This window comes from Bombyx mandarina, chromosome 03 (genome assembly GCF_030267445.1).
Source record: "Bombyx mandarina strain Sakado chromosome 03, ASM3026744v2".
NCBI lineage: Eukaryota > Metazoa > Arthropoda > Insecta > Lepidoptera > Bombycidae > Bombyx > Bombyx mandarina.
The window spans coordinates 5,846,785-5,864,508 of record NC_143210.1 but is presented as its reverse complement, the minus strand read 5'-3'; the positions used below and the strand labels follow the sequence as shown (position 1 = coordinate 5,864,508).

At 36.3% G+C, this 17,724-nt stretch overlaps 1 protein-coding gene across 2 annotated transcripts in view; it reads right to left on the bottom strand.

The window, feature by feature from the left end:
- LOC114250646 (putative G protein-coupled receptor CG31760) overlaps positions 1-17,724 on the bottom strand; it is a 74,053-nt gene that overhangs the window by 4,028 nt on the left and 52,301 nt on the right. For both annotated transcript variants that reach the window (XM_089739637.1, XM_028184613.2), the window contains exons 4-17: positions 15,324-15,507; positions 12,583-12,778; positions 11,157-11,315; positions 7,196-7,334; positions 6,693-6,825; positions 6,002-6,134; positions 5,299-5,452; positions 4,897-5,006; positions 4,037-4,181; positions 3,422-3,491; positions 2,761-2,899; positions 2,453-2,558; positions 1,783-1,926; positions 750-902 (exon numbers count right to left, since the gene is read on the bottom strand). In XM_089739637.1, coding sequence (XP_089595763.1) covers positions 750-902; positions 1,783-1,926; positions 2,453-2,558; positions 2,761-2,899; positions 3,422-3,491; positions 4,037-4,181; positions 4,897-5,006; positions 5,299-5,452; positions 6,002-6,134; positions 6,693-6,825; positions 7,196-7,334; positions 11,157-11,315; positions 12,583-12,778; positions 15,324-15,507 — 1,965 coding nt within the window. The remainder of the gene's footprint in view (positions 1-749; positions 903-1,782; positions 1,927-2,452; positions 2,559-2,760; positions 2,900-3,421; positions 3,492-4,036; positions 4,182-4,896; positions 5,007-5,298; positions 5,453-6,001; positions 6,135-6,692; positions 6,826-7,195; positions 7,335-11,156; positions 11,316-12,582; positions 12,779-15,323; positions 15,508-17,724) is intronic.

Below are 17,724 nucleotides of genomic sequence, written 5' to 3'. Positions count from 1 at the left end.
TCGAGCCTTGCTCGGTTTTTTTTTTGATAACGCCATCTTGGTTAGTTGCCCTCAATTAAGAAAAATAGTATTATTATTCGCCAATAGATGTCGGGAAGAGTTGATTATTGAAAACACGAATAAAACAACATTTTCTGAAAATAAATCGTAGCTAGATCGATTTATCGCCCCCGAAATCCCCTGTATACTAAATTTTATGAAAATCGTTGGAGCCGTTTCCGAGATTCAGATTATATAACGGCCGCCTGGAGTAGTGGTAAGTGGCATAGTCACTACACAAGGGGGTCGCGGGTTCGAACCCCGCCAAGGGAAAATGATAAATATAAATAGTATGATAAATATAAATGTCTTTTCCAGGGTTATGGATATATATTAAATATATGTATGTGTATAATAAAAATCTTACATTTATTTCAGTTATCTGGTACCTGTAACACAAGTTCTTTACGAACTTATCACGGGACCAGTTAACGTGGCGTGATTGTGAGTAAATATTTATTTATTTATTTATATTAATATACATGAATAACTGTTTAGTATCTTTGAAAGTGCGCAAATGTGGGAAAATCAACGAAAGCCGCTGAACGTAACTTCTTGGGATCCTCCAAAAAGTCCACTGAAAAAGTTTCAGTAAATGTGTGTTGACTGAGAAAATGATAGGCCTGAATGTAAAAAGACGACATGCTGCGCTGACCCCACATAGTCGAATAAGGGCAAGGAGAAGAGAATGTCTGATGTTGACCACACACCTGAGAAACGGTCTTTGGGTGCATGGGGCTCTGCGGCGCTTGGGTATTGGACGTGAAGTAGCCGCCGGGCCGCGGTCTCAGATGTCGATTGTTCTTCTCCATTTGTACTATTTTCATGTATTCAATTTGGGCTGCCAGTTTCTGTACTTCCTCCTGAAAGTAATTAAAGTATTGTGTTAAATCCATATCCAGTATTTGCCGAACATGTGAGCACGTGTTCAGTGAGCTTAGTGCGAGTTTTTTAACTTCTCGATTGCGTAAAAGTCAACTCAAATTTGTATGGAGTTAGTAGCGGCAAACATAGGGGCGCTGTTCCAACTCCATACAAATTTGATGTTAAAAGCCTCGCACTAAGCACACTGGTTTGAAAGGTAATGTAGTCGTTGTTTATACACATTTGCTACACTGATCAACTATTTAGGATCTTGTTTTCAATATTGTTAGTTGATATAAAATATAAAATGATATAAAATAAAATCAAGGTATTTCTAACATGCTTTTATTAGCTTATACGTAACGAAATCTCTGAACCTCATTTTCACCGAATTCAACAATTTCAATTATCTTGAAAATTAACACACGCATCAAGGACCGATGACAATATAAATCTGTATTTAATAATTTATTTTATTATTTCGCTTTAATATTTTTTTATTTTTTATTGCTTAGATGAGTGGACGAGCTCACGGTCTACCTAGTGTTAAGTGGTTACTGGAGCCCATAGACATCTACTACGTAAATGCGCCACTCACCTTGAGATATAAGTTCTAAGGTCTCAAGTTACAACGGCTGCCCCACCTTTGATACCGAAACGCATTACTTCTTCACGACAGAAATAGGGAGGGTGGTGATACCTACCCGCGTGGACTCACAAGAGGTCCTACCACCAGTGTCAACCGGGAGGAGAAGAGGTGAAATCAATTGAAAGTTATTTCGATTAGCTAGATATTGTTAGTGGAACATCGATGCTTGGCTTGGCATCCATGCTGCTTGAACATCCATGCCTGAAAGAATAAACACCATAGTTTCTCACCTTAAGTTCTTCATTCTCCTGGTACAAATCCGGGGGTTCGTCTGGCACCAGCCCGATGCCATTTAGAGACGAGGAAGCCGGAGCACCTCGGGCGCGAGCCCTGCTATCCCACGTATCGCCCGTACCACGAACTACGCGTAAAACCTGTAGATATTTATGTTATCGTCAGTTATTTGGTCCTGAAAACTGCTTTGCACATCATACTGAAAATGGCAGCTTGGCTGCGTCATAGCGACCTTCAGCCCGCTGAGTTTCTCACCGGATCTTTTCAGTGGGTCGCGTTTCCCGATCCGGTGGTAGATTCTGCGAAGTACGGCTCTTGCTAGGGTACGTGTTAGCAACGTCATCAGGTTTGAGCCCCGTGAGCACACCTACTAGTTAAGGGTACGCTGAAATAGCCTCTCAAGACTATCAGCTTAGGGGAAAAAAGCGACCTTTATGTCCATGAGCGAGTGTGACCGCTCATCATCAAGTATGAAATAGTGGACAGTATATCATTCAAAATTCGTTTTAAAAAAAATTGATCACAAGAAAACGTGTCGATGATAATACATAACATATTTTTAATCTTCGTTTAAAAATAGATCATTACGAGAAAGCGCGGCGATTACATCACGAAACATATTTTTAATATCGCCCTAAACAAATTTTACGAAATTAATGAACTCACTTTTGGTAGAAATACGAGCAAAACCGTAGTCGAAGTCGACAGTTGCGTTCTTATGAATCCCAGCAAATATTTTATGTCAGGACCGGCTTGTGGTAGTATCAGTAAACTAAAAAAAAAGAAAGAATTTTGCTGCGACAGCTCCATATCTCTTACTAAAAGCTACTTAAAAGTATCATTAATTCCTTACTAAACTGTCAGTTCCGAAGATTGATAAAATAAATACTTACATTACAGGCACACTTGTTAATCAATAGAAAAAAAGGTGTACCCTATAATTTTTTTAAATGACAACAATGAATTAAACTTACTGGAAGGCAATCATCAAGGAATTTACAGTGAATATGTTGTAGATTGCAAAGGAGATTAGCTTAGCTTCATTGTACAAGCTCTCCGCGTGACGTACACGGTAACAAACACGAACACCCCATAGCAGGAAAAGGATTTCACCTGTAATTATTAACAACGTTCATGCTGGTCCTGTGTGACCAGTGAGAGTTTTTTAACGTTCTCGATAGTGTAAAAGTTAACTCAAATTTGTATGCAGTTGGAACAACGCCCCTAGCGGCAAACGTAGGCAAACGTTCCAACTGCATACAAATTTGAGTTAACTTTTACGCTATCGAGAACGTTAAAAAACTCGCACTAAGCACACTGCACGTGGATATTATTTGAAATGATTCTGTCAGTTTAATTTTAATGGTGCAGACATAAGCCCTAATCACCTGTAATAACTTTGTTGATCTAAGTGATAAGAATCTACAATTCCCTCTTGGGTCATCTCAATCATCAGAGGTAAGCAGTACCCCCAGAATTTTTGATGTCCACGAGCGACAATACCTACTCAGTTTATGAATTTTTCGGCATTGGCTGCGACTGGTTGACATTGACATTGGTAGTAAAACTAAATGTTACCATGAATACCTCTAGTACATATAAATTTTAATATTAAGTACATATGTACATTCTTACCTATAGCTAAACTATGATCCCACCAATTATATACACACTGCTTGAATTTCAATCCTTTATTGTCCATTATCTAAAAAATAAATAAATCTTGAAACACTAAGACAATTAGTATACTGTTATTGATATATGATATTTGATAAACCGCAATCGAAAAAATAAGAAACTTTTTGGTAAATTTTCTTTTTTTTGTGTACCTACTTCTCGTAATTACATTAACAGGACTGCCTTTGCATTAAATTGAGAGTTTAAATGTTTAGATTTTTTTACATTTGATCAGTAGTGAACACTTGTGGGGTGGGTCTATATTTTTTCCCTCAGTTCAAAGTTCAGCAGGATTTCCAATTTCCATATCGAATTTACGTACAGTTAGATATTGCTTCTGGGATTTGAATAACTTAGTTGAAATTATACTGGGTGTTTTTAGGCCCCAAACAATTTTAAAAATAAACATTGTATATATAGTAAATCTTAATATCAGCTTAAAAATAAATCCTCCACTCCATTCCGTTTATATTTAAATTATTTATTATTGTTAGTACTTTGGATCTAGTGGCCTTACACAACATATTGTATTTGATTTTTATGGCATGGAAACAGCAAATTACATTAACTTACGACTTCGGCATCAGGCGGCGAAGACAATGTCCATGTACAAAGGTATACCAACATGATAAGTAATATAGGAGCCATCCATTGCAATAATTGTTTATCCGTTAATTTCAACTTGTGTGCTGATTTCACCCGATATGTGAGGGATACTCTGCAAAGATATTTTGACATTGGCATATATTCAAATAATTACATTTTATTTTTAAAATTTATAGTTTTTTTTTTATTGCTTATATGGGTGGACGAGCTCACAGCCCACCTGGTGTTAGGTGGTTACTGGAGCCCATAGACATCTACAACGTAGACGCGCCACCCACCTTGAGATACAAGTTCTAAAGTCTCAGTATAGTTACAACAGGTGCCCCACCCTTCAAACCGAAACGCATTACTGCTTCACGGCAGAAATAGGCAGGGCGGTGGTACCTACCCGCGCGGACTCACAAGTGGTCCTACCACCAGTGTTCTTAGTAAGCAGCTACATGATAGTCATAATATTTATAACTACTCATATAGTATTAGGTGATCAGAGTGCTTATTTTTAAAGATTGATTGATTTTTTCAAATATTGTTTGTTTTTCACGATATCTTCGTAATACTGAAATATATTTTGTTATTGAAAGATGAACTGATACTTTTATTGGGTAGTGTGGGATATAATGCACTTAAATATAATAGGATGAATCTAGAACATTTTTGATTATTTAACTAAATCCACAATTGAAATAAATTAATAAAATAAAAATAAAAATTTTTGGAACATTTTTTTTATCAAATCAATTGTATTACATAATTTGCAGGAAATTGCAAATACAAAAATATTATTTTTGAAAATGTGTTTCAATAAATTGATTTCACATAATGAGTACCTCCAAGTCTTCATGAGAAGTGCTGTGTATGTAATACAAAATCCCATGTGTCGAGTCCATTTTGTTGCAATACAGGAGTACCTATCAAGAACTGGGAAAATAGCAGCCATCTATAAAAAGAGCACACACTGTATAAATATAAAAATGACACTTGTGTATTATTAATCTTGACAAGAGTATAGAAATATTATTCCTTATTCATGATTGTATTCATTTCTCATTTTCGTTATTTTATTCATTTCTCAGAAACTTATCATAAATTTTAATCACTGGAGGTTACATATAAGTATGGATCTGTTAGGAATATCTTAACAGTTATGTAGTTAACTACATAACTTATATTCCAAGAACTTCTTATATTATAATTTAATCATTATGATGTATTTCAATTTCAGATATTACCTCCATGTACATAATGGCACATCCAAGAAGAGTAATTGAGAGAAAAACAGGACTGGCTACTCGGAACACCTTTACTCGGCGATGGTGACGTGTGTATATTGTAAGACATACAGTCATCACTACACAGCTCATTGATATTACTAGCAAAGATATCCTGAAACATAATAAAATCAATTTGCTGAAAAGGTTACTGGTATCAAGGGCATCACCCAATAGGGTTACACTACCAATCACAGATCACGAGCTCAGGCTCAGGCTCAGGGTATAAGAGGGTATTGATCTAAAGCAATTGAGATTTTAAACTAATCTATGAATCCATTGTAGTCGCATTAGCCCATACATGTCAGATAATAATACAAAAATAACTACAAAATTAATAATAAAAATTTTGAAAAGTAATAATAGTACTCTTTGCAAAGAATTATAATTTGAATACTGACAGAGTACCCTTTTCAAACATGAAAGTTATTGGTGATTTTTCACTATGTATATCTATATAATATCTCGATTTTATATTATTTTTACATAGTTTTTACATCTTCTGAATAAAATTGATTTTTAAACCCAAACAACCAAATATAATACCTTTATTCTAATGAAGTTTTGATTGTTATGGTCAGTTTTTTTTTTTGCTTAAACATGATTTAGATGTCGTGGTTTTCTAATATTAGTTTTTTGAGTGTGAAAAGCATAGTAGACTTACCGAAATGGCCAGTTGTAGGTGGCAAGGCATGGTTCGGGGCCTCGGCATGTAATACATCCTGGTTGACATTTCAGGCATTCGTATGGTGCACTCCAGTTCTCTAATCCGTTCTCTTCGTATTCTTGGTAAGCGACTGAGTATAAACAAATATATTTTGTTACAGTTTGAAACGATTGGATATAATATAAATTTATCAACTGGACGTTAGACTACCTATAGTAAAACTAAAACATAAATGCATGTAATTAAACGTTCACGTAACTAAGCTGCATTAGGAAGATCTATACAAATTTATTGATATTTTCGTAAGAATCGTAAGGACTTGCGTGTTTTTGTTTACACTTTTTGTTTCGTTTATTGGATAGGTAATGAGACCAAAACTCATACAGCCAAATTTTTGTGACAAAAGCCTGAAGCTATGTCTTTCCTATGAAAAATGCTATCTTTTATTATCATTATTTACTCTTATATATCTTTGGTTGACTGTTAGAGAATGCCTTAGGCATTAAGTCCGCAGATGTCGATATAAGTCGAATACAAGAAGTGTAATAAAAAAAGTGAAATGGAACTTATATCATGTTATTAAAATGAAATTAATGGAATGAAATAAAATCGAATAATGTCAGACGAGACGTATCAAAATGCTTTCGGGATTATATGCAAGCACCCTGATTATCAAATTGTTAAATACCTTCAATGACAGATCCATTGTACCCTTCGGGATGATGAATTGAATAGAAGCCAGGTCTGCATCTACAAACATATGATCCTCTCGCCCAACCAGTGTGACGAACGTTCATTTCACGACTCTGTTTGTATTCGCACTGGTAGAGCAAAGATTCATGATAAATAAGTTAAAAAAATACTAGATAGGTATATAGTTGTTGATAGTTTCTCTCACTATTTATATAGGAATACTTTTTATTTAAATAACGGTATAGGTACCCGATACACCGTTAACTATCAAGCATTGTAGTTACCCATCATATTGCAAATGCTTAATGAAATATTAAAAAAAGTTTAAAAGTAAAAGGGTCTGGGTGGAACTTCTGTCGTCCATGACATTTTAAAATCATGTGGCTTTGTCTTGGGATTTGATGAATGAGCGATATTGTTAGTCCATTTGAGATAGTTTAAAATAAAGGTAGGTAATAATAATATAATTGTCGGTTTTAAAAGTAGTTCATTACTTACGTATGTAGTTTCATTGGGACATTTATGAGTTCCGTGAAAGGAATATATTTGGTTATCATTTTCATCAAATATATCTGTCTCGCACTGGTTTATTTCCAAATTGGATATGTCTATGTCCAGTGAAACAATACCTTTCAACCTTAAACAAATAAAAACAAAATATGTCAATAACTTCAATAAAACATCTTTACATAAAATGTCAGTTATAATATATATTAACTTTGCCTATTTGTGATGTCTAAGGAACCGGAAACCACATTACACCAAGTGTACCGTGACCACGGCTATATTTCAGACTAATTATCGTTTGTAAGTGTCTTTAGGACGGTACAAGAAAAGTGGAGTGTAGGGAAAATGAGAACCCTTCTTAAACGGATATTCAGCGCGCAATCTTTACGTTGCCATAGGTTTCCTTTTAGGAGAGTTGTCGAACTTTCACCGACCACGTCTGTAGCGGGCGGATAAGGGATAAGGGCCCATCCTGGGCACCATACTTAGGGGTATCGCACAGTTTCTCTCGTCGTTTTCATGGCAAGAGAGACCGAGCGACGTGGACCAAAATTAGTCTCTATTCGAACGGAAGGTCCGTGAATGCCGGAGGAGGAGTGTTCAGAGGCCGAGGAGGGTCCATGAAGAACAGCGGAGATGAGGCGGATAACCCTATGTCGGATGACAGTATAGTCACTGTTGGTTCCGCTTGTTCGTCGCTGACGCGCAGACTACGCAAGCAGGTCAAAGAATCGAGCACCAATGCATCGAGCAGTTCAGACTCGGAAGGCTTTGCGGTGTAATCCAGGAAAAACTAAGACTAAGACACCCTCGAAGAGAGATCGCGGGCGATCGCCCACCTCCGGCCAATACGTTGGCCTGGCGGTCGCTAAGGAAGACTAACTAACTAACTTAACGCCTAAACTAAACGCCTAAACGATAAAAGGACGACGTCTAAAAATACACAAGAGTACACATCAACAGACTTCCCCCGTAGATACGACGAAAGCAACAAAATGACACTCATGATAGCCGCTAAATCCAGCAAACTTAAGGGCACTTACCAGCCCGCCCTTAAATGCTGGCCATTATTCACAAGGCGACTGAAGAGCTGGCGACCAGAATTCATCGACGAAAACCTCAGACTGCAGGCTCTCAGCGAGAGGCAGGAGGCCGAGATCCTGCAGCTCAGAAAGGTGCGAGCGGAAATGTCACACTTGGCGCAGTGTTCGTGTCGACGAGTGTCGTCTGCTATCATCCCGTCCCGGGACGAGGAAGAGGAGCGATGCTTGTAGCTAATCATGCGGGAAATCGGCTCCATGCTAAATATCTGACTCACAGGTCTGGAGCCCTCGTCTGCCCTTGCTTTTTTTTTTCTACATAAGAGGCTATTTCAACGTAACCTTAACTAGTAGGTGAGCTCACGGGGCTCAAACCTGACAACGTTGCTAACACGAACCCTAGCAAGAGCCGTGCTTCGCATCTACCATCGGAGTCCTTGCTTGAGACCACCACCGCTTCTTCACATCTTTCCGATCGACTTTCCGATCGCGAACTGGAGACTTTCTCAAATAAACAAGATTAACTAATGATTTTTGTTGAAAGTTTACTTGAACTACTAAAATTGCATTGTTCCTGTTAGAAAATACAGATAATGGGAACGGGTTCAACGGACTTCAACGATTAACAGCTATGGATTAAGACATTTTTAGTCAAAAGTCATCTTAAGACATCCTACATGCTAAATCTCAGTTTGTGGTTTCATATTTCGGTTTTCAGTTCGATAAGGTCTATAAAATAAATATAGCTTCTCAACTTCATCTATGCTTAGTTCAACAGTTTATGCCATATTAAGCGGTAATATTTTTCGACTAAAATGTCTGTGGAATGCGAACTTAAGAAGTTATGAGGGTTTAGGTTTTCGCCAAAAATGTCTACCTAATAATCCTAAAATTTTATTTGAGACCCGAATATAAATACGTATGTACCTATATATGAGTTGTGTATTGTCGATTGCGACAAGATTTATGTACAATTTATTGCAACATAACTGTTCTTTTGATACTGTCGATTGAATTCACATTAGAAAGAGTGTACCTTTAAAAATCCAATATTAAAGAACGGTTTCTGCGATTATTTTTAGATCGAATAGTCCTGCCTATATTATAACAAGGAAAACATCTTTTTTTTTGCCATGATACACAGGATAGGTATTAATGGAAACTTTTAATGCATTTTTTATTAATTCAAGAAATCCGATTAACTTGAAAATTTGCACTGTTATCATAATCGATGACAGTGAAATACGTCTTCTTCTTCCTATTCGTACACCCTTGACAGAGTGGTCGTGGTCATGCATCAGTCGGATCCTGCGATACCGATGCTCTCGTGATGCGACGTGAAATACGTAGTTTTATTCTTTTGGCAAAATATTCAAAGGCAAAAAGCTTAAAAACAATTAGTCGACTTAAGGTTATTGGCACAAAGGCATTAATTGTAAATGAAACCGATAAACATTTTTCACTGTTTATGTAATATATTTTTAACTTTCCCGGTATAATTATTTATTATTATGCAATAGAAATAAAAAAAATTGAAGTCAGAATTATTTAAGTACGATTTTTTTTTCAAAAATCGTATATGGTTTTGTATATATTTTTTATACTAAGGACCTTAACTTGTAATTTAATTGTTTAGATTCATAGTTTTAAACATTATCCTAAAAATTATCGCTACGATATTTATGATACCTCATTAGAACGAATTACAGTTTGCAAATTAGAAATCATGGACATCCAACTATAAGCGTCTGATATGAATTGAATAATAAATACAAATCCAAACCGCTAAGGGCACAACTGAAATTATTGTTCTGATAATAGCAGATGTTACCGGCACTTAATTTAATTAGATGTTCGAAACACAAAGTGCTTTCTCAACCAGCGATGTAACGCTTCCGGCATCGTAAATATGTTTTCGCGGATTTCAAACAAACTCTAGGTGTTTGATGTGTGTGAATTTTATTACATAAGAGTAATGCGGGATTGATTATCATGCCAAACGCAGTTGGTCTGTAGTTGCTGAAACAAGTCATTAACTAATTTCTTTTAAAATATAACAATGTGGCTGTCGATGGGACATAAAAGTTTTATTTTTATTTTTTTATTGCTTAGATGGTAAAAGTATTGGAGTGGAGACCTGGTACTGGATATGGTGACCTGGGCAGACAACCAATGAGGTGGACCGACGACCTGATCAAAATAGCTGGTAAGGACTGGATGCGAAAGACAAGAGACCGAAGGAAATGGTGTGCAGGAGAGACTTACACTCAGCATTGGGTGGAAACGAGCTGAAGAAGAGAAATGATACAGTAGCCTGTTACAATTCATAGCAGTTATGCTTAATATTGCCTACTTTTTTGTACTACCGCGCAATTTTATCAAATATATATTTTTACAAAATGAAAAAAATAATAATGCCGCAGCAAGTTAGACAGACAACTCTTAGTTTTTTTAATTGTCGTAATTACGTGTGACTATTTCGATATCAAAATTTGCGATGAGCTAATCATAAAATTATGATGATTTCCATTAGAACTAAAATCAGGTATTTTTATTATAATTAATATGTAGTCCTTATAGCTATTTTACACAGCTGAAAACAGGAGTCTATGGAGGCAGGTGGGGGAGGCGTATGTTTATAATAGACAAACAGACATAAATATTAGTAATTTAACTAATTCAAAAATTAATTTATGAAGAAAAATGTTGAGATTCAATTAATATTAATACCACTGTTTTAAACGTATAATATAAACATTAAATAATTAATCAAATGAAATATTAATTGTGCATGTAAAATTTAAGTACTCTGTCTGAACAAGGCTTTATAAAAAATAAAAAAAATCTATTTTATATGATTGATATTTATTGCTGTCTGGTTGTCCATTGAACGTCTGGATGCAATGACTCACCCTCGTATAGTGGAGACGGGTACGGTATAAGATAAGAGCCACCGTTTCGCCCCGCAACTGTAGTATGGATAAGTCCACCATCCTTCCATTGTGGCACCGGGAGAAGAAGGCATGAACTTTGGCGAGCGAAGAGATTCGCTCTCGTGTGCTGAGACATACCTGGTAATGCGCCAATTTTTCATCACTAATTATCACTATTATATTACTTTTAGTTATATCACTATCAGGACCGCATTATGTGGAAGGCATTGGGGAAGGCCTATGTCCAGCAGTGGGCAGATAAAGGCCGATGATGATGATGATGATGATGATGAATATTATATCACTTTCGTTAATTATATGCGATTATGATGTACCTAATAAATGTTATGCGTTAAAGTACTTCCTTTGGTTTTTGATAGTCGTAACTAAAACTAATTTACGGTTTAATTTTGCGGTTTTAACTGTCGTTATGTTAAGCATTAATATTGTTAAAATGACGAGGCTTTTCTATCAAATCTACTACTGTATGGAAACCCTATGGGACTTTGCAAGTGGATCAGCCTTGTTGATGGTCGAAGCATAAAAGTCGTTGCCGACGTCTATCAGTATAACAATGCTAATTGCTCTACTGACATTTGGCAAGATTATTTCCCGATCCACTAACGGTGCTTTTACGTACTTGAAGCACCGGTCACCGTTCTCGTCGAACCCGTCGCCTGCGACGAAGGGCTCGACGAGTAAATTAACTCTCAGACACAGCCCACTGAGTTTCTCGCCGGATCTTCTCAGTGGGTCGCGTTTCCGATCCGGTGGTAGATTATGCGAAGCACGGCTCTTGCTAGGGTTCGTGTTAGCATCGTCGTCAGGTTTGAGCCCCGTGAGCTCACCTACTAGCCACGGTTACGCTGAAATGGCCTCTCAAGGCTATCAGCTTAGGTAGGAAAAAAAAAAAGGAAGATTATTTACTTTTCCCACTTTCTTCTTCTGCGTATTGCCAAATGGAATAATGTCTATGTGATGAGGTGGAAGCCTTGTAGCCTAGGCTCAGAACTCGCACAGGAAAGATTAAAGATTCAGCAATTCAACATAGATATACCTACCATTTTTTTTATTGCCCTTGTAGGCAGATGAGCATACGGCCCACCTGATGGTGAGTGGTTATTGTTGCCCATGGACTTCAGCAATGCCAGGGGCAGAGCCAAGCCGCTGCCTACCGAGCCAAGCCGCTGCCTACCGAGCCAAGCCGCTGCCTACCTACTGGTTCTTTACAGAATCTGGTCTTTACTACACGTTATCAGACCTTTAAAGATTAGAGCCAAAAGTCTAGTGAGATTCGGATTGTAAAAGAAACTGCCGAATCAATGCCAAGAAAAGCTAGAAGATCGATTCTTCTTCACATTAGAATAATATTAAATTATTTACGTCATATTTAATCGACAATTACCATGGATATTCAGGGTCCGGAGGCTTCTCCAACTGCGGTGAAACAACTGCAACAGGCTCAGCGGTTCCATATCTTTCCCAAGCGACCGCACTGTTTACAACACCATCGCTTCTCAGAGCTAATGCCCTCGATCCAACAGCACGTTCGGTCGGGCTAGCTCCCAAAACTAAGCCTTTTGAAACCGCCATGAGTACTTCTAAAAAAAAACATTTTTTTGAAAGTCAAAGTCATATTTTAGTTATTTTTAGCCTTAATATTTATTTATTTATTGCTTAGATGGTTGGACAAGTTCACAGCCAACCTGATGCTAAGTGGTTACTGGAGCCCATAGACATCTACAATGTAAATGCGCCACCTACCTTGAGATATAAGGTCTAAGTTCTCAGTATAGTTACAACGGCTACCCCGCCCTTCAAACCGAAACGCATTACTGCTTCACGGCAGAAATAGGGTGGTGGTACCCACCCGTGCGGACTCACAAGAGGTCCTACCACCACTAATGAATTATCAGTGTACTTTATCATTAATTCTGATTATTTATAAATTACAGGGTACAGTGTAACTTTAATAAATTTTCAAGTCTCGCCACAATGCCCGGTTTCCTGCGCTGCCTGCATCCAGATGATTCCCACGACCTTCAATGGTGGAATTTTAATTATTTTTTTATTAATACAATTAACTCATTTTACTTTTAACCGGAATTAAAGGTAAATCAAAAGGAAAAAAAGTCATTTAATTTAAAATTAGTTCAACTACACAGTCATACAAAGTACACCACGACTTTAATAGCAAGAACTGATTAATAATGAAAAATTTTGCCAGAAAAAAAAAGCCCTACAACTTATAATTGAATTATTAAAAATGTAATCGTGCGAACGCTCTCTTACTTCTCTAACAAATGGTTCTCTAACAAACATTTCTAAAAATATCAACCACAACAAAGGCTAAAATATACTAATTAACCAAGTTGTTAATCCGAAAGAATTTTTTTACAGAGTCTTGGGTTCTGTTTTTTAATATAATGTTAAAAGATGTTGATGCACGTTTACACGTAAAAGTTTAAATAAAGCTGTAAGTTGAAACGGAGAAGTTTGATTAGGTAAGAAACGAATGAAAGTCGGCTTAAAGTATTTCATATGATAGCTGTACCATATGATTACAGCTATTTCAACAGGTTTGCGCAATATTATATACATACTGTGTATACATTTTGAAACGAAAACAAATTTTATTCAATACACAGCAAACAACAATCCCCCATAAAATATTATAAAAACTCTTTAAATGTAACACGTTAGAATGGCAGTTGAAAGATGTGTGAATCGAATTGGAGGTTTACAATCGAAATTTCTTTTTTGGAAATTTTATGTCACGTCCGTATCTAAAATTTCATTTGTAGAAATGAAAATCTGTTAATTTTTATTTAATTAGTTATTTTTATATTAATTAGTTAATTAACTGTTAATTTAAAATTAGCAGATACGAGTATGCTATCCCGGGTTCATGTAGTTTGTCTATCAGCGGAATCACAAATAACGATATGCGGAGTGTTTGAGCCCATTATTTTTTCGAGAGGGGCCTGAATCTCCTAAAAAGTCTTTAGCGACGGCACGCGTATTAACATGTGTCTTGGTGTTTCCCATCTTCTCTTTTCGGGATGATTAGGGGCCTTACGGGAAGAGTACTGTTTCGCATACGTTTTTTTTTAATTTATTATTTTAAAAGTACACTAATGTGGGAAAACGGAACAAAACCGCTGGACGTCATAAATTAACGTCCAAGTAAATTTTATTAAGACATTTTTAATTTTATCTCGTCTCATTTTATTGTACTTCACTTGATTAAATTTCGTCCTAGAATAAATTTCATATAAATAAGCTTCATTTCTTTCGACTCAAAAGCTAAGTATGTAATAATAATGAAGATTTGCTGAGTTTTTTCTAAAGAACTACGATCTAGGTCAATAAATAATTATGTAAAACAGAGTTTCAACTTTCGCATCTTATCAAACCGTTTTGAGTGAAGATTTTATCAAGCGTTCGATGTGCGATGTTCGATATTAGGTTTACCTACGCTTTAGCTACGAAATTGCCGTTTAGTACACAGAACGTTAAAATATTTTTTTAGAAACATTTTTTATTTCTATTAATAAAAATATGCACCCATGGTATCGATACATTTCTGCCAGTACAATGGTAGCTTTTCAATGCTCTTCTTAAATAAGTCAAGTGTACCGGAGCCTACAATTATTTAAAGGTATTTTGTTCTGCCTCTCGGATATTACCCTGCCAAGAAGTTATCCAAACTTTGGAAAAAGAAGAAGTCTGTCGGCACACGGTCTGGCAAGTACTACGGTGGATTAAGCAATACTTCCAAGCCAAAAACGATCATGTTAACCAACACGATGACCGCATTCAAATGCGGCGACATTTAACACACACAGAAACGAAGATGAATGATGAAAAATGGATTATTTTTGTTAATCGATTATCACTTGCGTTGAAAAATGGATTATTTTGGATAATTGATTATCAAAAATAATCTATTTTTTAACGCAAGTTATAATGGGATTCAGAATCCCTTCGTTTCTGTGTGTGTTAAATGTCGCACGGCATATTAATGCAAGATAATGTTTTACTATAGAATCCTAACATCAGGTTTTATGTAAACGTTTCTAAATCAACCATCGACATAATTTGAAAATGGAATTAAAAATAAAATGAAATAAAGATCACGCGTACCAGCCGTTTCCAATCCGAGCTGATGCAATAAACTGGCAGCCAAGTCGGCTCGGGCCCGCGCCGTGTCCCATCGTGTCGTGTGTAGCGGTGCTCGTAGACGACCGTAGCGGTGTGTCACGCAAAGCGCGCCGGTCGCTCCTGTAGCCACCGCGTGCACAAGTCGCAATGATGATTCTACCTCTTCCTGTAAAAATAAATAGATTTAATATCCAACAAGGACATACGCCAACAACCTGAACTATTTTTATTCTTTTATTTTTTATTACTTAGATTTGTGGACGAGCTCACAGCCTACCTGGTGTTAAGTGGTTACTGGAGCCCATAGACATCTACAGCGTAAATGCGCCACACACCTTGAGATATAAGTTCTAAGGTCTCAGTATAGTTATAACGGCTGCCCCACCCTTCAAACCGAAACGCATTACTGCTGAATCACGGCAGAAATAGGCGCGGTGGTACCTACCCGTGCGGACTCACAAGAGGTCCTACCACCAGTAATTACGCAAATTATAATTTTGCGGGTTTGATTTTTATTACACGATGTTATTCCTTCACCGTGGAAGTCAATCGTGAACATTCTGTTAAGTACGTATTTCATTAGAAAAATTGGTACCCGCCTGCGGGATTCGAACACCAGTGCATCGCTAGATACGAATGCACCGGACCTCTTATCCTTTAGGCCACGACGACTTCAACTATACTTTATTGATAACTTCTAAACGTCTATCATCCTTTGTTGTAACTTTCAGTAATTGTATAATGTACTAGTCGTACTCTCCCGCTTCGCTGGGCATTTAAAATAACATTATTATTTATTGTAATTATTATTAGGAAGGCCAACAATTATATAAATATTAGCCTATCCTTTAAATACATGTATTTTCTACATGGATACCAAGTTTCAAGTGAATCGGATGCATGGTTCAGTAGTTATAACGGAACATCCGTAAAAACCACTGTAGATTTATATGTATATTAGTATAGATTGAATTCACGTTGTGATGGAACTATGAGAAAAATTTCCTCGAAGTGACAATTTAACTTAACATTTTAATTAATAGATAAGCAACGCGTGTAAGAATAGAACGAAAAGAAACAAATAAAACCGCAAATATTTGAAGGTTTATTTCATCATAAACATAACGATTACTCTTAAATTTGTCCCTGATACATTTATGACGACGGAAAATTTTCCTATTAATAATTCGTAAGCGGCCATCCATCTGAGAGTCGATAAAGTATTGATTGGATTTGATTCGAGTTTTGAAATACAAACGATATTAAAGTTCGAGGCGAATTATGTAATCGTACCAATGAAACCAATTTAGATCGTCGTGGCTAATCAGAAAACAATGTAAAACTTTAACGAGTTTGAAAATTTATGATTTCGTAATTTTGTATTATTAAATAATTTTTTAATTAATTAAGAATAAAAAACTGTTTTCTTCCCAAAAGTTGTTTTCTGTTTTGGTGATATATTATACTAGCTTTTGCCCGCGACTCCGTCCGCGTGGAATAATTACTTTGGCATAATGCTAAGTTTTACCCCCCCGCTTAATTTACGTAGAAAGTGAAAATATTTTTGAATTATAAAATGTTAAAGAGCTATTTAAACCCCTATTTTGAAACATTCTTTATTGGAACTCCACTTGTATCTTACCGTTAATGATGATGTTATATAGCCTTTAACCTTCCTCAATAAATGGTCTATCTAACACTGAAATAATTTTTCAAATCGGACCAGTAGTTCCTGAGATTAGCGCGTTCAAACAAACAAGCTCTTCAGCTTTATATTATTAGTATAGATTAATGTTGAACTATTATTTCAAAGCTTCATTCTATAATGCTTCGTATTCGGTTCGAATAGCCAATGTAAACAATTGAAATTCGTAGTTGAAATTCACAGGCTGTCCTCCAAATTGACAAACGCAAAGCCTTTGTGTGCGTTATCCGTCCACTACACAAAAGGGTACTCGCGGAATGTTTATTAGATTGCAGTTTTGTTACAAATTTGCGTGATTTTGTTACGCGATCATATAACAAAATTTTTGTGATTTTCGGTCATAGCATCGCTTAGCTACGTATGTTATTAGACATTACTGATATGCTTAAATCACCTTGGTTGTGCATATGTGAAAAGGATCTGAAGCATAAAGTTACCGATTTAATGCAGCGGCTTCTTTTAACCGAAAAAAAGCAAAGTCCTAAGATGTTCAAGGAACGCGCTTGAATTTTTTGTCACGAAAATCTATATCCAACATTCGAAATTCTATTTTACAATGGTTCTAGTCGAATCTTTAAGGAATGTGCACAGCGAAAAACTTCAACAGTGTTGGAAAATGTTTTAGGTAAAGAGTCCTAACTCGCTTATGGATTTTGGCCAATATTGCAATGTGAAGAC